We start from the raw sequence: 21,548 nt of genomic DNA, 5'->3' as shown, positions 1-21,548 counted from the left end.
TAAAGTATGCCATGTTGTGTACCAGATCTATTGTATACCCTACACTGAGTTTGGCAAGGGAGTACAATAGTGATCTAGGAGTAGATCACTGAACAGCGGTCAAAATTATCCTTGGTGGAATAAGGATATGTTTCTCGTTATGGAGGTGACAAAAGGTTCGTCGTAAAGGGTTACGTTGATGCAAGTTTTGACACTGATCCAGATGACTCTAAGTCTCAATCTGGATACATATTGATAGTGGGAGAAATTAGCTAAAGTAGCTCCGTGCATAGCATTGTAGACATGGAAATTTGCAAAATACATACGGATCTGAATTTGGCAGACCCGTTGACTAAACTTCTCTCACAAGAAAAACATGATCACACCTTAGTACTCTTTGGGTGTTAATCACATGGTGATGTGAACTAGATTACTGACTCTAGTAAACCCTTTGAGTGTTGGTCACATGGCGATGTGAACTATGGGTGTTAATCACATGGTGATGTGAACTATTGGTGTTAAATCACATGGCGATGTGAACTAGATTATTGACTCTAGTGCAACTGGGAGACTGGAGGAAATATGCCCTAGAGGCAATAATAAAGTTATTATTTATTTCCTTATTTCATGATAAATGTTTATTATTCATGCTAGAATTGTATTAACGGAAACATAATACATGTGTGAATACATAGACAAAACAGAGTGTCACTAGTATGCCTCTACTCGACTAGCTCGTTGTTCAAAGATGGTTAAGTTTCCTAGCCATAGACATAAGGTGTCATTTGATAAACGGGATCACATCATTAGGAGAATGATGTGATTGACTTGACCCATTCCGTTAGCTTAGCACTTGATCGTTTAGTATGTTGCTATTACTTTCTTCATGACTTATACATGTTCCTATGACTATGAGATTATGCAACTCTTTACCGGAGGAACACTTTGTGTGCTACCAAACGTCACAACGTAACTGGGTGATTATAAAGGTGCTCTACAGGTGTCCCCGAAGGTACTTGTTGAGTTGGCGTATTTCGAGATTAGGATTTGTCACTCCGATTGTCGGAGAGGTATCTCTGGGCCCTCTTGGTAATGCACATCACTATAAGCCTTGCAAGCAATGTGACTAATGAGTTAGTTACGGGATTATGCATTACGGATTGAGTAAAGAGACTTGCCGGTAACGAGATTGAACTAGGTATTGAGATACCGACAATCGAATCTCGGGCAAGTAACATACCGATGACAAAGGGAACAACAAATGTTGTTATGCGGTTTGACCGATAAAGATCTTCGTAGAATATGTAGGAACCAATATGAGCATCCAGGTTCCGCTATTGGTTATTGACCGGAGACGTGTCTCGGTCATGTCTAGATAGTTCTCGAACCCGTAGGGTCCGCATGCTTAAAGTTCGGTGATGATCGGTATTATGAGTTTTTGTGTTTTGATGTACCGAAGGTAGTTCAGAGTCCCGGATATGATCATGGACATGATGAGGAGAGTCGAAATGGTCGAGATGTAAAGATCGATATATTGAACGACTATATTTGGATACCGGAATGGTTTCGGGTGAGATCGGGAATATACCAGAGTACCGAGAGGTTATCGGAACCCCACGGGAGGTATATGGGCCTTATTGGGCTTTAGTGGAAAGGAGGGGAAAGGAGCAAGGGAGGTGCCCCCCCCAAGCCCAATCCTAATTGGGAGGGGCGCCGGCCCCCCCTTTCCTTCCTCCCTCCTTCCTCTTCCTTCCCTCTCCTACTCCAAGTTGGAAAAGGGGGGATCCTACTCCCGGTGGGAGTAGGACTCCCCTTGGCGCGCCTTGATACGTCTCCGTCGTATCTACTTTTCCAAACACTTTTTCCCTTGTTTTGGACTCTAACTTGTATAATTTGAATGGAACTAACCCGGACTAACGCTGTTTTCAGCAGAATTGCCATGGTGTTGTTTTATGTGCAGAAAACAAATATTCTCGGAATGACCTGAAACTCCACGGAACATCTTAGAAAAAAAATAAAAAATCCTCGCCAAAGATGAAGACCAGGGGGGCCACACCCTTCTCATGAGGGTGGGGGGCGCGCCCCCCCTAGGGCGCGCCCCCTACCTCGTGGGCCCCCTGGATGCCCTCCGACGCCAACTCCAACTCTATATATTTGCTTTCGGAGAGAAAAAATAAGGGAGAAGAAATCATCGCGTTTTATGATAAAGAGCCGCCGCCAAGCCCTAAAACCTCTCGGGAGGGCTGATTTGGAGTCCGTTCGGGGCTCTGGAGAAGGGGATTCGTCGTCGTCGTCATCATCAACCATCCTCCATCACCAATTTCATGATGCTCACCGCCGTGCGTGAGTAATTCCATCATAGGCTTGCTTGCCGGTGATGGGTTGGATGAGATTTATCATGTAATCGAGTTAGTTTTGTTAGGGTTTGATCCCTAGCATCCACTATGTTCTGAGATTGATGTTGCTATGACTTTGCTATGCTTAATGCTTGTCACTAGGGCCCGAGTGCCATGATTTCAGATCTGAACCTATTATGTTTTCATGAATATATGTGAGTTCTTGATCCTATCTTGCAAGTCTATAGTCACCTACTATGCATTATGATCCGGCAACCCCGAAGTGACAATAATCGGGACCACTCCCGGTGATGACCATAGTTGAGGAGTTCATGTATTCACTATGTGCTAATGCTTTGTTCCGGTTCTCTATTAAAAGGAGGCCTTAATATCCCTTAGTTTCCGATAGGACCCCGCTGCCACGGGAGGGTAGGACAAAAGATGTCATGCAAGTTCTTTTCCATAAGCACGTATGACTATATACGGAATACATGCCTACATTACATTGATGAATTGGAGCTAGTTCTGTGTCACCCTATGTTTTGACTGTTACATGGTGAACTGCATCCAGCATAATTATCCATCACTGATCCAGTGCCTACGAGTTTTCCATATACTGGTTCTCGCTTATTTACTTTCCCACTGCTACTGTTACAATCACTACAAAATACCAAAAACATTACTTTTGCTATCTTTACTTTTGTTGCCGCTACCACCACTATCATATTACTGTGCTACTAAACACTTTGCTGCAGATACTAAGTTTCCAGGTATGGTTGAATTGATAACTCAGCTGCTAATACTTGAGAATATTCTTTGGCCCCCCTTGTGTCGAATCAATAAATTTGGGTTGAATACTCTACCCTCGAAAGCTGTTGCGATCCCCTATACTTGTGGGTCATCAAGACTAATTTCTGGCGCCGTTGCCGGGGAGCATAGCTCTATTCTTTGAGTCACTTGGGATTTATATCTGCTTATCACTATAAAGAACTTGAGAGATCCAAAAACGAAGATCTATCCCTCAACTACGAGGGGAGGTAAGGAACTGCCATCTAGCTCTGCACTTGATTCACCTTCTGTTATGAGTAAGTTAGCGACACCTACACCTGCTTCTGCTATTCGTTCTGATATGTCGCATGTTATTGATGATGCCACTTCTGCTATGCATGATACTTATGATGAAACTGCTTCTATACCTGATACTACTATGCCCCTTGGTGAATTTCTTGATGAACAAATTGCTAGGGCTAGAGAAAAAGAAATTATTGAATCTGAATACGATGATGAAAATATGCCTGTTATTCCCGAGGGCTATCTTTTTGATATGGAATCTTTTGCCGCTATTTTAGCTTGCAAAGATAGATATGAGCTTAAGAGGTTATTAGTTAAATGGAACAAAGAATCACTTAGAGATAAAATGAAACCCGACCCTGCTTTTGCTACTTCACCTATTTGTGTTCCTGATAAGGATTATGAAATCTCTGTTGATCCTGATATAATTACTTTGGTTGAATCTGATCCGTTTTATGGCTATGAATCTGAAATTGTTGTGGCACATCTTACTAAGTTAAATGATATAGCTGCCCTGTTCACTAATGATGAGAGATCGCGTTACTTTTATATACTCAAAATATGTCTGTTCTCATTAAAGGGTGATGCTAAGATATGGTTTAATTCTCTTGATCCTGGTTGTGTGCGTAGTCCCCAGGATATGATTTATTACTTCTCTGCTAAATATTTCCCTACTCATAAGAAACAAGCTGCTTTGAGGGAAATATACAACTTCGTGCAAATTAAAGAAGATAGTCTCCCACAAGCTTGGGGGAGGCTTCTCAAGTTACTTAATGCTTTGCCTGATCATCCTCTTACGAAACCTGAAATACTTGATATCTTTTATAATGGACTAAACGATGCTTTCAGAGATTACCTGGATAGTTGTGTTGGTTCTCTTTTCAGGGAAAGAACACCGGATGAAGCTGAAATTCTATTGAATAATATGTTGACAAATGAAAATAATTGGGCACCTCCTGAGCCAGCTCCTGCTCCAATTACTGAGTCTATTCCTAAACCAACTCTGAAGAAGAGAGGTGTTCTATTCCTCAGTCCCGAAGATATGCAAGAGGCAAAGAAATCTATGAAAGAAAAAGGTATTAAAGCTGAAGATGTTAAGAATTTACCTCCTATTTAAGAAATACATGGTCGTAATATACCGCCTGTTGAAGAAACTTATGATCTCAATTCTTTATTTATTGAAGAACCTCCTGATACCGATATCCCGACATAGGTAGTAAAGGTAAATTCTCTCTATAGATATGATAAAGCTGAAGTTCCTCCTACTAAAATTGCTAGTCAGTGCTTGGATGAGTTTGATAGCTTTATGTTTAAGAAAGACGACTTCAATGCTTATTTTGGTAGACAATTAAAAGAAAATGCTTATATGATTAGACGCTTGGGTGATTATATGGCTAATATTAAAGGTGAACTTAAACTTGTTAGCAAACATGCTTCTATGGTTACCACTCAAGTAGAACAAGTACTTAAGGCTCAAAAAGAAGTGCTTGATGAAATGAATAGTAAGAAAAATAATTATGCTGTTAGAGTGGCTACTAGAACTGGTAGAATGACTCAGGAACCTTTGTATCCTGAAGGCCACCCTAAGAGAATCGAGCAAGATTCTCAAAGAAATAATATTGATGTTCCTAGTTCTTCTAAAAAGAAGAAGAAGAAAAATGATAGAACTGTGCAAAATTCTAGTGAACCTATTGCTGAACCACCTGATAATCCAAATGATATTTCTATGTCTGATGCTGAAACACAATCTGGTAATGAACATGAACCTAATGAAAATATTAATGATGATGTTCATGATGATGCTCAACCTAGTAATGACAATGATGTAGAAGTTGAACCTGCTGTTGATCTTGATAACCCACAATCAAAGAATCAACGTTATGATAAAAGAGACTTTTTTGCTAGGAAACATGGTAAAGAAAGGGAACCTTGGGTTTAGAAACCCATGTCTTTTCCTCCAAAACCATCCAAGAAAAAGGATGACGAGGATTTTGAGCGCTTTGCTAAAATGATTAGGCCTATCTTTTTGCGTATGAGATTAACTGATGTGCTCAAAACAAATCCTTATGCTAAATATATGAAGGATATCATTACTAATGAAATAAAGATACCGGAAGCTGAAATTTCCACCATGCTTGCTAATTATGCTTTTAAGGGTGGAATACCAAAGAAACTTGGAGACCCCGGAGTACCTACTATACCTTGCTCCATTAAAAGAAATTATATTAAAACTGCTTTATGTGATCTTGAAGCCGGTGTTAGTGTTATGCATCTCTCTTTATATCGTAGACTTGACTTGAATAAGCTGATACCTACCGAAATATCTTTGCAAATGGCTGATAAATCAACTGCTATACCTGTCGGTATTTGTGAGGATGTGCCTGTTATGGTTGCAAACGTTACTATTTTAACGGACTTTGTTATTCTTGATATTCCTGAGGATGATAGTATGTCTATTATTCTTGGAAGACCTTTTCTCAATACTGCAGGGGCTGTTATTGATTGCAACAAAGGCAATGTCACTTTTCATGTTAATGGTAATGAGCATACGGTACCCTTTCCGAGGAAACAACCTCAAGTTCACAGTATCAACTCTATTGGAAAAATTCCATCAATTATATTTGGAGGTTTTGAATTTCCTTTTCCTACTGTCAAGAAGAAATATGATATTCTTATTATTGGGGATGTGCATATCCCCGTTGAGGTAACTTAGTGTTATTCGAAATTTCTCCGGTTTCATGATTATCGGAATGAGTTTGTTAACAAGACTTGATCAACCTTGTTAGTGGATTCTTTTTTATGAGCATGAGATGGATGAAACTAGAAGCACAACCCTCTGTACCCCACTTTTACTTTTTGTTATTTATATTAAATAAAGTAAAAAATAGTATTTTTCTGTCTGTTTCCTGACTTATCCGTGCAACATAAAAATATCCCGAAAATAAAAGTCCTCAGAATGCCATGCCAATTTAATATGATTTTTTGGGAATATTTGAGGATTTACTGTGCAAAAATTACCGTGGGAGGAGCTGCCACCTGGCCACGAGGGTGGTGGGCGCCCCCCCTCTAGTGCGCGCCCCTTGCCTCGTGGGCCCACGGTGGCCCTCCTCCACTTATCCCAGCACCCATCTTCTTCCTTTGTCTCACACAAACCTGAAAAACCAACTCAAGCACGAGTTCCAGCCACTTTTGCTGTGATTTTTGATCTCCTTGCTCAAAGCACCTCTCGCAAAACTGCTTGGGAGATTGTTCCTTGGTATGTGACTCCTCCATTGGTCCAATTAGTTTTTGTTCTAGTGCTTTATTCTTTGCAAATTTGTGCTGCATAGGTGACCTTATTCTTGAGCTTGCATGCCAAATTTATATGGTTCTAAGTAGTTCTAATGCTTGATATAGGCTCTAGGCACTTGTATGAGTGGTTGCTATCAGTTTTATTAAAGTTGGTTCATTTTTGTTTGAAGTTACTAAAAATTTCAGATTATTTCATAAAAATAATGAGGAGATTTTTGAGGGGCTCATCGAGCCAAAGCTCGAAGGAAAAGGCACCGAAGCCTAAGTATAATTTGCCACGCACCACGGAGATTCGGGCGTGTGAATGGCCTTCTGATGATTTCTTGAGAGCAGCGGGTATCTATGAAGATTTTCATGAATTGGCTCACAATGTAGGCCTCACCGCTTTCCTCCACGACCAATGCGATCAGTATCTCTTACTCACAAATACTTTTGTGCAAAACTTTCATTTTCATTCTAGGAACTCACCACCTATGGTGGAGTTTCATTTATATGATGAGTATAAGGAGATGTCACTTTATGATTTCTGTCGGATTTGTTTAGTCCGTTTTGAGGGAAAGACAGAAGAACCACATTATGATGATGTGGTTGAGTTTATTGATACAATCATTGTAGGAGAAACTAGGAAGGTTTCCGATGCACGAATCACTAGCATACATTTTCCTATTTTACGTTACTTTGCATTATTTGCTAGTCGTTGTTTAATTGGACGCGGAAACTGTGGAAACCTTAGTATCCCTGGTATAATTATTCTGCACCACGGTTTATACAATGATAACACTTTTAGTATGGGCGGTATTATTGCTAGACGGTTAAGTATGAACCGTACTAAGGGTTCCATCTTTGGAGGCATCTATGCTACACGCCTAGCTGCATATTTTAACATACCTATTAGGCATGCTGAGAAGGAAGAAAAGGTGCTGCCCCGTGTTTATCTAGATCATAAAAGTATGGTGGCACATGATTTTATTATTAAGAATAGGGCAGGAGAGCTTAAATATCAATTGTTCTTTAACAAACATCACCCTGAGACTATTATCCTGCCCGCTCCTTCTTTGTTTGATTTGATTGTAGGTACGTACCTTGTTCCTTGACGGCTATTCACGCCTACCGGAACCCTGCACCAGCCGAGGAGCCAGAATCGGAACCACAATTTGATCCTGCACGGCAGTCTAACTATCAGTGGGATCCCGAGATGATTGCCAGCCAGTGGCAATCGGAGCCTTCTTCTTCCTCATCACAGTACGACCCCAACAACTATTATTATGGATATCCGCCAGGCCAGCCGTGGCCATAGACCAACTTAGGCCAAAAGCCTAAGCTTGGGGGAGTACGTATTTCTCACCGACATTACATTTATGTTCACACACACTCATTGCTAGATGTCGGTGCTCATACTTCTTCACTGTAATATCCATGCTAGTTTATTTTCTTTTTCCTGCTTTCTTCTTGTGTATTTGTTAAACCTTAAGAAAAACCAAAAAAAATTACTAGTAGTTTATTTTTCTGCTGTAGTAGTAATAATTAAAAAGAAAACCCAAAAATATTTTCCGTTCTTCTTTTGCTTGTTGGGAGCTTTCCCGTGTAAATAGTTTTATTTCTTTTCTTTTCTTTGGGGGTTAGTAGGAGAAGACCATAATTAAATTGTTGAAGTGGCTCTTATATGCATTATTGTTGATTTAACCAAGAGCCCATATTGCCTTGTCTTCTCCTATTTATTGAATGCTCGCAGATTTCAGCTTAGTCCAATGCACGTACACTCTTATTATTACTCACACCGTTCGGCCGTGCAAGTGAAAGGCAATTATGATGATATATGATGGGCTGACTAAGATGAGAAAAACGGGTATAACTCGACCTCTTTTGTTTTTGTAAATATGATGAGTCCCTCGTTCTTGATTCAGCTTATTATGAATAGACATGTTTGCAATGACAATTAGAGATCATAGTTGCTTGTGTCATGCTTGATTAGCTATGAGTTATAATGATTTACCTTGTATGCCAACATGCTATTGAGATGGTCACGATGTGGTATGATGGGGTGGTATCCTCCTTTGAATGATTTAAGTGACTTGACTTGGCACATGTTCACGCATGTAGTTGAAACAAATCAACATAGCCTTCACGATATTTATGTTCATGGTGGATTATATCCTACTCATGCTTGCATCCAATGTTTATTAATTTTAATGCATGTACATGGCTATTGTCGCTCTCTAGTTGGTCGCTTCCCAGTCTTTTGCTAGCCTTCACTTGTACTAAGCGGGAATACTACTTGTGCATCCAATCCCTTAAACCCCAAAGTTATTACAGATGAGTCCACCATACCTTCCTATATGCGGTACCTACCTGCCGTTCCAAGTAGATTTGTATGTGCCAAACTCTAAACCTTCAAATAATCATTTTGTTTTGTATGCTCGAATAGCTCATGTATCAACCAAGGTTGTCCTTATCTTCCGTGTTAGGCGGGTTATTCTCAAGAGGAGTGGACTTCGCTCCTCACTCACGAGAAAATGGCTGGTCACCGGGATGCCCAGTCCCATGCTTTATGCAAACTAAATCAAAATTAATTGCAAAAAAACTCCCCCTGGGACCTGATGTATGTTGGAGGAACTCGTTGTTTCGAGCAAGCCATGGATTGATGCTTGTTGGTGGAGGGGGAGTATAAACTTTACCATTCTGCTTGGGAACTGCCTATAATGTGTTTAGCATGGAAGATATCGCCATCTCTTAGTTGTTACGTTGACAATGAAAGTATACCGCTCAAAATACAATTTATCTCTATTTCAAGACTGAGCTCTGGCACCTCTACAAATCCTTGCTTCCCTCTGCGAAGGGCCTATCCATTTACTTTTATGTTGAGTTATCACCCTCTTATTAAAAAGCACTAGCTGGAGAGCGCAGCTGTCATTTGCATTCATCACTGTTAATTTATATTGGGTATGACTATGATTGGATCTCTTTTACCATGAATTATAATGTCTAGTCAGTCCTTGATCTTTAAAGGTGCTCTGCATTTATATTTTGCGGTCTCAGAAAGGGCTAGCGAGATACCATCTTGTTATATCATATTATGATTATTTTGAGAAAGTGCTGTCATCCGAAATTTATTATTATGACTTGCTAGTTGATTATGCTATTGATATGAGTAATTATGAGACCTGGGAATTATTGCAAATATGGTTAGTTATGATCTATGCTGAAAATTTGAATGCTGGCTTGACATAGTTACAACAACAAGAGCAAACAGAGTTTGTAAAAGTTTTTCTTTCCTTCAGTTTGTCAACTGAATTGCTTGAGGACAAGCAAGAGTTTAAGCTTGGGGGAGTTGATACGTCTCCGTCGTATCTACTTTTCCAAACACTTTTGCCCTTGTTTTGAACTCTAACTTGTATAATTTGAATGGAACTAACCCGGACTGACGCTGTTTTCAGCAGAATTGCCATGGTGTTGTTTTATGTGCAGAAAACAAATATTCTCGGAATGACCTAAAACTCCATGGAACATCTTAGAAAAAATAATAAAAAATCCTCGCCAAAGATGAAGACCAGGGGGCCCACACCCTTCTCACGAGGGTGGGGGCACGCCCCCCTAGGGCGCCCCTCCCTAGGGCGCGCCCCTACCTCATGGGCCCCCCGGATGCCCTTCGACGCCAACTCCAACTCTATATATTTGCTTTCGAAGAGAAAAAAATAAGGGAGAATAAATCATCGCATTTTACGATACGGAGCCGCCGTCAAGCCCTAAAACCTCTCGGTAGGGCTGATCTGGAGTCCGTTCGGGGCTCCGGAGAGGGGGATTCGTCGCCGTCGTCATCATCAACCATCCTCCATCACCAATTTCATGATGCTCACCGCCGTGCGTGAGTAATTCCATCATAGGCTTGCTTGCCGGTGATGGGTTGGATGAGATTTATCATGTAATCGAGTTAGTTTTGTTAGGGTTTGATCCCTAGCATCCACCATGTTCTGAGATTGATATTGCTATGACTTTGCTATGCTTAATGCTTGTCACTAGGGCCCGAGTGCCATGATTTCAGATCTGAACCTATTATGTTTTCATGAATATATGTAAGTTCTTGATCGTATCTTGCAAGTCTATAGTCACCTACTATGCGTTATGATCCGGCAACCCCGAAGTGACAATAATCGGGACCACTCCCGGTGATGACCATAGTTTGAGGAGTTCATGTATTCACTATGTACTAATGCTTTGTTCCGGTTCTCTATTAAAAGGAGGCCTTAATATCCCTTAGTTTCCAATAGGACCCCGCTGCCACGGGAGGGTAGGACAAAAGATGTCATGCAAGTTCTTTTCCACAAGCACGTATGACTATATACGGAATACATGCCTACATTACATTGATGAATTGGAGCTAGTTCTGTGTCACCCTATGTTTTATGACTGTTACATGATGAACCGCATCCGGCATAATTATCCATCACTGATCCGGTGCCTACGAGTTTTCCATATACTGGTTCTCGCTTATTTACTTTCCCGCTGCTACTGTTACAATAACTACAAAATACCAAAAACATTACTTTTGCTATCTTTACTTTTATTGCCGCTACCACCACTATCATATTACTGTGCTACTAAACACTTTGCTGCAGATACTAAGTTTCCAGGTGTGGTTGAATTGATAACTCAACTGCTAATACTTGAGAATATTCTTTGGCTCCCCTTGTGTCGAATCAATAAATTTGGGTTGAATACTCTACCCTCGAAAGCTGTTGCGATCCCCTATACTTGTGGGTCATCACGCCTCTCCCTGGCCGGCCGCCCCCTCCCTCTTGCTCCTTTATATACGAGGGGCAGGGGGCACCCCATAGACACAACAATTGATCATTGATCTCTTAGCCGTGTGCGGTGCCCCCCTCCATCATAATCCACCTCGATCATATCATAGTTGTGCTTAGGCAAAGCCCTGCGTCGGTAGCATCATCATCACCGTCACCACGCAGTCGTGCTGACGAAACTCTCCCGTGAAGCTTTGCTGGATCGGAGCTCGCGGGACGTCATCGAGTTGAACGTGTGCTGAACTCAGAGGTGTCGTGCGTTCGGTACTTGGATCGGTCGGATCGTGAAGACGTACGACTACATCAACTGCGTTGTGCTAATGCTTCCGCTTTCGGCCTACGAGGGTACGTGGACACACTCTCCCCTCTCGTTGCTATGCACCACCATGATCCTGTGTGTGCGTAGGAAAATTTTGAAATTACTACGTTCCCCAACAGCTATGGTGGCGTTCTCGCGGCGCGGTATGCGGCTGCGTCGCCATTGATGGAGCTCGTTGGTTTCGCTCTGGCGGCCAGCGAGGGCTGGACCCCGGGGCGGCGGCCCCGGACGACGGAGGTTGTGTCGGTGGCTGTGGTCTCGCGACATGCGATGTAGTGGCCGCGGTGGTGGACGATCCGTGCACAAGACGCTTGATGGAGGCCATTGGAATAGATCTGGGTGAAGACCTGCTCGCGGCTATTGCCGAGGCTGGCGATGGCGGCACTTTTCGGTGTCATTCCCTTGTTGAAGGCATCGCTGTTGAGAAGTTCCAGGCCACTATCTGCTACCTCCGGGGGAAACCCTAGATCAGTAGATCGGATGACGGCGACATTATTGTGTCGTTGTCCTCTTGTGGCGTCATTCTTGGAGGTGTACACGGGCACGAGGGACCAGTGGACGAAATAATTGGTGGAGCGGTGCTTCATCCTGCACATTAATGTTGGCGTTTCTCGGCGGTGTGGCGCGGTGGAGACTCAGCGCCCGATGTGTAGCGAGGGACTCGCGCAGGAGGGTGCCGTTATCAGGCACCGTGGTGGTGTCGATGGCAGAGAGGCCGAGCAAGGTGGTGCAGCAGTACACACTGAAGATGGATTGGTAACAGGTGGCGGCGGCGGCCTCATACTCGGCAGGCGTCCTCGTTGAGGAGTGCGCCGGACTGGTAAGTGCCCATACCCGGCATGCGTCTGAGTTGGGACCTCAGGTCTTAGATGTTTAGGTTTGGCTGCGATGTCTGTTTGGTATTGGGCCCAGACTATCAGCGCCCCGTCATCAATCGGATAGGTGTAGCGACAGTTGTTGCATAGACGGTGGCTTTAATCTTACTGTTATATCACTTTGTAAGATCTTATAAGAATAATTAATAAATTGGCCGTATGCATCGTCCAGATGCAGAAGTCGGAGGTCCTCCTCCTTTTCTAAAAAAAGATAAAAAATTGCCCTGGTTCCCCCGCCTATACCCAAAATTTAAAATGGGCTGGACCGTTATGTCACGAATGCATGATCGTTTCCATTTGTATACTGCCTCAAAAAAAATTATGCTGCCCCAAAAATAATTATACCGCCTCTTTTTTCTTTTTAGGGGCTTAATTATTTTTATATAGTAATACATGTCTTATTCGTATCATAAAGAACAACGTGCAAGTCATGTAAAAACCGACATGACAAAACTAAAAAGATAGTAGAACATCTCTAAGCTTAACATCAACGTTCATCATCTGCCTACGACACCACCACAGCAGCCATCAAAAAAAGAATGACGAATCACTATCTGACCCGAGCTGGACGCGGCTTCACTACTGATATACAGCTTTGCGGACCTTTAAGGTGGCTCACCAAAAGTGAAGTCTTTGCCGTTGAACGAATCAGACCGGGGCAACACCCCGGACACGCCACCGAACTTCAGATCTGACACCCCACCACAACTAAGACGTCGAAGGAGGAAACCATACCTGCCATCCACGAACCACGAGCCCAGCAGATGTGCCGTCTTCCAGATGTCGTCGATGCAGACCACAATCTGCATCCGCTCCTAGACTACCTCCCAAGCTTTGCACCGACGCTGGAGCAAACACCATCGCAACGGCGGAGTCCGAGGACACAGGTCCACCACGAGGATGCCGCCGCCGCCACGTCATCCTTACTTGGACAGACTGGTTTCCAAATCCATCCCCAACCATAGGACTGATGGCCTTGTCAGGGAAGGATTCGAAGAATATTTATTCAGCGTCGTCATCGTCGCCACCGAAGCAAAGACGATGAACAAACTAAAAACCTAAACTATGAGGGAGTAAAATTAATCCACACACGTGGATCCGGCGGCCCCCCTCGTCCCCGACGACCGAAGTCGCCAGCGGAGGAGAGCCGCCGGAAAACGACGGTGGAAGATTGGCCTCTCCTGGCGGCGGCTAGGGTTGCAGCCGCCAGGGAGAGAAAAACGTATCGCAGCCGGTGAGTTGTGAACCTGAGCGGGGGCATAATTATACTGCCTCTTTTCTTTTTGCGGGGCATAATTATTACTGCCTCAAAAAGAAAAAGTTTTCCATTTGTGCACCCGTGTGTATCGTATAGTAACGGTACCCGAGTTGCATCCCGTCCAAACCGTATATGATCCAAAGAAACTGTACCTCGGCGGCTGACCAGGTAGCGAGCGCAGGGAAGGGCGATGGGGACGAAGAAGCCGCAGCTCCTCCGCCTCGCCGTCGTCGCCGTCGCCGTCGCGGCCGTCCTTCTGACCGGTAACAACGACGAGCCGCAGCCTAACCTCCACCTGATCTATCGTCCTGTTGCGTCGCCTAAAGATATATGTTCTGTTTTCTTTTCTCGATTTGGTTTTGCTCACTCGGTTTCTCGATCTGGCTCTCCAGCTTCGGCCAAGAAGTCCGCGGATGTTACACAGCTCCAGATCGGCGTCAAGGTCCGTATTCCGCAGGATTGCAACCAAACCGCAATCTCTGCCGCGCTCTAGTATTGCTTTGTGTGATTTCTGTGTTCCGGCGGATCTGAGATCCTTCGGTGCAGAAGAGTTCAGGAAAAGGCTCGGTTGGATGAAGCTAGATTGCTAGGTTTGCAGATCCGCAAGTGCGAAATAGGCTGTTGTTCCTTCGCTCACACAAAGGGCGTGAGATTCGGACTGCAGTTTATTCTCTAGAGCTAATTAGTAAAAATAAAGATGAGGCGAGGCTAATTAGCAATTTACTTGTGTAATCTTAAGGAATGTTGTTTAACCAACCAGTATGTGCTTTTATATTGATGTATTAACAAGAAGCCATGATGGATATCTCTCAGAAGTAACATTTGGTCTTCTAAGGAATGTTGTTCCAATACTGGCCAAGATCACTTCTGCGGGGACTAGTCATGTTACACGGGATGTAAATTAAAAGCTGAGCAGAGAAGTGGACACCCTATGTTGTTATGGTACCTCTGCTATGAGTTTCAAACAGAAAAATTATGTACTTACTGCTAAAGCGTGCGGAGAATGTCAAGAGAGGGCGGGGTCGACCGATTTTGACATGGGAGGAGTCCATTAAGAGAGACCTGAAGGATTGGAGTATCGACAAAGAGCTAGCTATGGACAGGGGTGCGAGGAAGCTTGCTATCCATGTGCCAGAGCCATGAGTTGGTTGCGAGATCTTATGGGTTTCACCTCTAGCCTACCCCAACTTGCTTGGGACTAAAGGCTTTGTTGTTGTTGTTTTGTTACTGCTAAGGTTCATACATTATTTTCGAAATGGAATATCCAGTATTCAATCACAAACCAGAGTGTGGGATAGGGTTGTTCATCACATTTTGGCCATACCATTGAAGCATGCCCGGTAGTACTCTCTCAGTTGTAATAGGCCGTATTTTGCCTGTCTGATGTTCATCTTTGACAGCAAATTCCTGTATTTGTATTTCATTCATAGCTATAAAACTAGTCACAAGAAAGTGCTTTTGAATGCAAACTTAATGGTATGAAGCTTATACGTATAACATAACCCATGTACTGTTGGATTAGTTGTTGCCTTGTTGGCCAACTCATGGATTTGGACAGTCAGGATACACGCTGCATTTGCAACAGAGGAGTAATAATTGAATAGCATTATCAGATGCATACAAGATTTAGTTGTAATTAGATGGTTTGAATGGTTTAGAAAAAATGCTGATGAACACCCTTACTGTGGAGGGCAGAGATTTTCTGTATCTTTTTTTAGAAAGTGAGATTTTCTGTACCTACATGCCTAGCTTTCAGTTACTCATTAAGTGTGCAACATTCGATTTATAAAGTTGTAAGGCAATCATATACAGGTTATGCTTTCATTCTTATTACATTCCAATGATAGTATCACTGTGACTTCACATGACACTGTTTTCTTTGGCTCATCCCCTTTTCAGTACAAGCCTGAATCATGTACCCTACAAGCTCACAAAGGCGACAAGATTAAAGTGCATTATCATGTAAGTATTTGACCGACGCTTTTATCTGAAGTCAGCTATCCTATTCACTTGTGATTCTTGATAGTACTCTAGTCAAAAGAAATAATGACTGTAGCTAGTTATAACAAGCCTGCAATTCCAAGTCTCAGAAGCAAGGGCCACTGAGTTTCCTTTACTGTAACCTTCCTACTGTTCCTTCCAATGACTATGAACAACATAGTCCAAATGTACGATACTGTTAAGAGTACGTAATGGGCCTAATGGCCTGGGCTGGCGGTATAGCCCGTTAGTCTTAGGGTTAATTAGAGATAAGGGTCGCTTTCTTAGGGGTCAAGTAAGCCTTGCTTGGGAGTCAAGTAAACCTCTCTATATAAAGAGAGGAGATGTATCAATCTAATCAAGCAAGAATTAAGAAGGAAATCCCTTCCATCTTGCCCGGCCGTGGGCAAAAGGCCCCCGGCCGGCCCTCTCGCGCCCTCCTTCTAGCAGCGCCATAACAATTTGGTATCAGCTAGCTTCGGTTCGATCATGTCTTCACCGCCACGCAACCCGTCTCTTCCGCTGCCGGTCACGACCGTCGCCCCGCTCCTGCCCGCGCCGGGATCCTCCGTCGCGCCCGCCCCCGTCGTCCTCACCCCGGAGGTGTCCGGGGCGCTGCGGGACCTAACACAGGCGGTCCAGGAGATCCACCTGTTCTTGGCCGGGTCCTATGGGCCGCACCCGGCTGCGCCGCCCATCACCGCCACCGCGCCGCCGTGGCTGCCGTGGCAGCCGCCGCACCAAGCGGCCCCCGCCGCGCTCGCCGGGCTGCTGCAGCAGCCGCTGCAGCTGCCATCCATCGCCCCGTCCTGGCTGTCGTGGCAGCCGCCGCACCAGGCGGCCTCCGCCGTGCTCGTCGGGCTGCTGCAGCAGCCGCTGCAACTGCCATCCACCGCCACCACCGCCCCATCCTGGCTGCCGTGGCAGCCGCCGCACCAGGTGGCCTTCGCCGCGCTCATCGGGCCGCTGCAGCAGCTGCCATCCACCGCCCCGCCCTGGCTGCAGTGGCAGCCACCGCTCCTGGCGACCTCCGCCGCGCCCGGCGCTCCGCCGCAGCAGCCGCTGCAACTGCAGCAGCCATCACCGGTCAGCTCTGGCCCCGCATCGACCGCGCCGACGGGAGTCCCGATCCACCAGATCAAGTTCCCGCTGTCGCCATCACCGCTTCCCCAGGGCGTCCCCATTCAGCAGATCAAGCTTCCGCCGTCGCCGTCACCGCTTCCAGCTTGGATCACTACCCGCCACGTGTCGACGACGGTGAGGCTGTAGGCTGCTGCACGCGGCCTGTTGCGTGGTCTGCAGTTGCCGCTCCTCCCAGTTGTGTTTCGCTGCGCAAAGGACCTCGATCTCGTCCACTGCGTCGGGGATCTTGGGCATGCTGTTTTCCCCACGGACGACGCCCTCAAAGTCTGCGACATCGGCGGTTGGGGAGGCGCACCCCTCCTCGCCATTGTCCATCGACAACCCTCCACTCTTCTATGTGCGGTGCCGACCAACAGCCGTCCGGCGGGGAGAAGGCATGGTGTCACCGACAAGAGCGCACCGCGTAGCACCACTGCATTCCACCGCCGGCCGCCGCGAGGGCGCCTCTGCTGGTCGCTCTTGCGACCACTTCCAGGTGGCCATACACATGCACTCCTTTTGTCCAGATGGTGTCCATGGGATCCAGGTGGCTGTACACGTGCACGTCCGACGTGCGGATGGTATCCACTTTTTGTTAAGAGGTCCAAAATAAATCATCCCAGTCCATTTCAGGTTGAGAGTAATAAAACAAGCCGAGATGTAAAAGGCTTGTTTTTAGGTGTTAGGTTTGTGTTGCCTCGAGTCATGGTTATAAGTTGGTTAGGCTGCAGCTTGAGGACAAGCTGCATGTCCAGGTGGGGTGTAGTGTTAGAGTACGTAATGGGCCTAATGGCCTGGGCTGGCGGTATAGCCCGTTAGTCTTAGGGTTAATTAGAGATAAGGGTCGCTTTCTTAGGGGTCAAGTAAGCCTTGCTTGGGAGTCAAGTAAACCTCTCTATATAAAGAGAGGAGATGTATCAATCTAATCAAGCAAGAATTAAGAAGGAAATCCCTTCCATCTTGCCCGGCCGTGGGCAAAAGGCCCCCGGCCGGCCCTCTCGCGCCCTCCTTCTAGCTCCGCCATAACACGATACACACTCTCATTTATGCGTCAACTTTATAATGAATCAGTTGTCATAGCTATTTAACGCGGTGTCTCTTAACATGAACCAGTTGAGATGCCCTGCAGAGAAAGTGAGAAACATCATGGCAGAGTGACCCTAGTAATTTATGGCCTTTATTGCGTTGTTTACCTGGTTTGTTTGTCATGTTTGCCTCAAAGAAACTCTTTGATGCTTTTCCTTTAGCGAATTGTCTCCACAGTTTTGTCATTCAGCTGAAAGCTTGACTATGCTGCGTGCAGGGGACACTCACTGATGGATCAGTATTTGACTCTAGCTATGACAGAGGTGATCCCTTCGAATTCACTCTTGGGAATGGGCAGGTGATAAAAGGTATTCTCTTTACCTGGAGCAGCATGCGATTATTGGTTTATCTGTGGTCCATATTGTACTGGCTTGAACAAACAACAATATATATATGTTACAAAAAAGAAACGTGGAGAAACGGCCTATGTTGTTCTTCTCAGAAACCCTTCGCAATGGCGCCAACCTACATTATTGTTTCCATCTGTGCGTAGGTTGGGACCAAGGTTTACTAGGTATGTGCGTCGGCGAAAAGCGGAAGCTAAGGATACCCGCAAAGATGGGTTACGGGGAGCGAGGCTCCCCACCAAAGATTCCAGGTATGGCTTGTTATTTGTATGTTTGCTTGGTATGATCCTTGTGGTCAAATTGTATCTCGTATACTGCTTGGATTGTCAAGTTTGATATTGCCATTCTAGCTAGTTTGTCACCTGCATCTATCTTATGATCCAAACATGGCATTCTGCCATGCACTCTTTCATTGACCAGCGATGCTGACTAGCAGTTTTGAACTCTGATGATAGGTGGTGCGACTCTGGTTTTCGACACGGAGCTCATCGCCGTGAATGGGAGGACGTCTGCTGGCGCTGCCGCGGAGAGCGACGACAGCGAGCTTTGATACATACATGGATGTAGTTTTGCTTGCATTTCTGCGAGTCCTTCGGCTAAAAGGGCCGCCGTTTTCGAACGATTCCATCATCATGTTTAAAGTGTTACAGAGACCGGTTAGATTGCTGTATCAATGATCGCAGTGACCAACAATTAGTAATCCATATTCATGCGATACATCTTTTCACTCCTGATGGGTGTGCGGCTGTTACTAGTAGTGAACACAAGCATCTTTGAGTTCCTTGAGACTGTACGGCTGTTAACGATGAGCGCCAGCTCCATGTTTGTTATGCGTACACAAGTCGAGCATGCAGTGCGGTGATCAGTGGAGAATGACCACTTGAAGACTGGTTTCACATTCTCGGATGTCGCGGCAGGAATCCCGTGGCCCTCACCTCGTAGAATATATGGTCTGAATGGTAGTGTTCAACACTGGCAGTGCGCTAGTGCTCCGGCGGCAGGCAGGCAGCAGCACCGCCACGAGCTTTTAGCTTTTCATCAGTCTTTGAATCTTTTAGCTTTTCATCAGTCTTCATTCAAACATGCAGGGGTTGTTTGGATTGTGACTGTCTTTGCTATATATTGCCACATGATTTTTGTCACACTTGTCTTAGTTGAGTTGCTTAAATTGTTGGCCACAATTTGGCTTGTTTAAGGGAATCTTGTCACACTTTTTATGCCTATGACATGGGGGGTTCATTGTTCATCGAAAAATTCTTGCCTTATATATGACTAGAACCAAACACCTATTTAACTTGATCAAAATTGTTTAAAGTTAGGGATGATAAAGTGTGACAAGGTGTGGCTAGGAACCAAACAGCCCCGCAGTATCGGCCAGGCCATAGTGCGCACCTCTGAGCCCATGCGATCTGCCGTCGACGACGCACAGGGATAAACCCTACAGCTACAGCTCTGGTTCTCAGTCCACAAACTACGACAGCTTGAAGGAATGCATGCCATGCACCCTGCCCTGTAGTGTTGTTGCTTGTGCGTGATCCACTGTTGTGTGGATCGTCTGATCTTTTCTCACTTGCGCGCTAAAATGCCGTTTGCTCCTCCAGAGAGTGCAGAGCCCGGCAGTGACACGCGCGCACGGGTGCATGCGGCCAAGCGCCACGGGCAGTGACACCTGACCAAACGACTCTATACACACCAACAGTAATATACGTACAAGCCTGACGGGCAGCGGCGCAGGATTGCAAGCCAAACGAACGTTCTTTTATCCGGATTTTGTCCATTTTAAATGCTAATGGATAAGAAAATGAACATACGTGTCCGGCTTCGGTTGGAGGTGCCCAGCGCGGCAAATGACCCTAAATTGTCCGTCTCAGCCTCGGTCACGCGCCTGCCGCTCCCGAGTCCGCGCCGTTCACCGCCTCACCGGCAACAGCAGCAGCCTGCGCCGCGGCCTCGCCATCCCCGCCCTCGCCGCGGCCCGGCCGCCCTCGCCCACACCATCCCCACCCCGCCGCGCCGCGCTCCGCCGCACCCGCGCCCTCCGCGTTCACCCCGCACGCCCGCGCCCTTCGCTGCACCGCACACTGCCCACCGCCCATGCCCGCGCTCGCAGCGGCCGCCACCCGCGCTCGCCAGCGGCCGCGCGCGCCGCGCCACGCCCGCGCCGTGCCAGCCTGCGTCGCGGTTGCCAGGGTCGCGTGCGGGAGTGGTGACCGGCGCCGTGGAGAAGAACGAGCGAAAAGGAGGAGAGAGAGGGATGGGTGGGTGGGTGGGTGGGCCCCTTTGTTTCAATGACTAGCGGGTCAGGCCTCACATGCAAGGGATAGGGGCGGACGAGGAACACACAGAAAACGTCCGGACATGTCTGTTTCACGCAAAACCAGACCAAGTTTGCATCCAGAATGGAGCGAGGTGGACCAGAAACAGACTTTTTCACAGATGGGGTCACGCATTGGAACGTCTCGTATGTCCTTTTAACTCCAAACGGACAGTCTCAGACGATTTGAAGTTGTGCGGTGGAATTGGCGACTGACCGGGGCACTGCTGGCTGTATCGACAGTCGTCAAGACGGACCTCTCGCGTCGAGCCTCGACCAGGTGTCCAAGAGCATCTCGATGCATGCTTGTCTAGGTCTCACACGAACGAAGTCGAACGAACCCGAGGAGGACGACGACGACAGGCGGGCGGGTCAAGGCCAAGGCAGGCAACTTTCTTTTCTCCACGTCGATCCACCGGGTGCGCGCGTGCGTGCTGCACCTTCACCAACTATTGCTACTAATCAAGTAAAGCTGCTCCGTTAGAAAAAGGTTAGCTCAACAAAGCCATCACTGTGTGATAAGCAAGCTGTGCTGTGATGAGTTGTACTGTTGCGCGCGCGTAAGATGATGAGCTGAGTGGACGAGGCAGGATTGGATCCAGCACCCGCTGCTGTCCAAAAATATTTACTTCTGCAAGTAAAACTCGCAAGAAGACATTTCAAAAACAAATTCCTCCATAGCAATGGATCGCTAATGATATGATATGATACGATCCGACCGGTGTGGTCTGACGGGAGGCGTCCGCATATGATGAGGCTCCGAGCCGGAGA

The 21,548-nt window shown here is 45.9% G+C and overlaps 1 protein-coding gene across 1 annotated transcript; it reads left to right on the top strand.

The window, feature by feature from the left end:
* Window positions 1-13,899: 13,899 nt before the first annotated feature.
* LOC123063061 (peptidyl-prolyl cis-trans isomerase FKBP15-1) lies at window positions 13,900-19,194 on the top strand. Its single transcript, XM_044486796.1, has 6 exons — window positions 13,900-14,191; window positions 14,321-14,370; window positions 15,828-15,890; window positions 18,334-18,424; window positions 18,610-18,714; window positions 18,919-19,194. The coding sequence occupies exons 1-6, from the start codon at window positions 14,119-14,121 to the stop codon at window positions 19,011-19,013; spliced, it is 477 nt and encodes a 158-aa protein (XP_044342731.1). The 5' UTR covers window positions 13,900-14,118; the 3' UTR covers window positions 19,014-19,194.
* The last annotated feature ends 2,354 nt before the right edge of the window (window positions 19,195-21,548 follow it).

This window comes from Triticum aestivum, chromosome 3A, assembly GCF_018294505.1.
Source record: "Triticum aestivum cultivar Chinese Spring chromosome 3A, IWGSC CS RefSeq v2.1, whole genome shotgun sequence".
NCBI lineage: Eukaryota > Viridiplantae > Streptophyta > Magnoliopsida > Poales > Poaceae > Triticum > Triticum aestivum.
The sequence above is the reverse complement of the archived record's forward strand: the minus strand, read 5'-3'. Positions and strand labels throughout refer to the sequence as shown.

What these genes read in the sequence shown, in the direction of transcription:
- LOC123063061 (XM_044486796.1), top strand. Translation starts at nt 14,119, where the DNA reads ATGGGGACGAAGAAGCCGCAGCTCCTCCGCCTCGCCGTCGTCGCCGTC. An exon ending in AGCTCCAGATCGGCGTCAAG is followed by an intron (nt 14,371 to 15,827) that starts GTCCGTATTCCG and finishes TCCCCTTTTCAG; the next exon opens with TACAAGCCTGAATCATGTAC. An exon ending in GAATGGGCAGGTGATAAAAG is followed by an intron (nt 18,425 to 18,609) that starts GTATTCTCTTTA and finishes ATCTGTGCGTAG; the next exon opens with GTTGGGACCAAGGTTTACTA.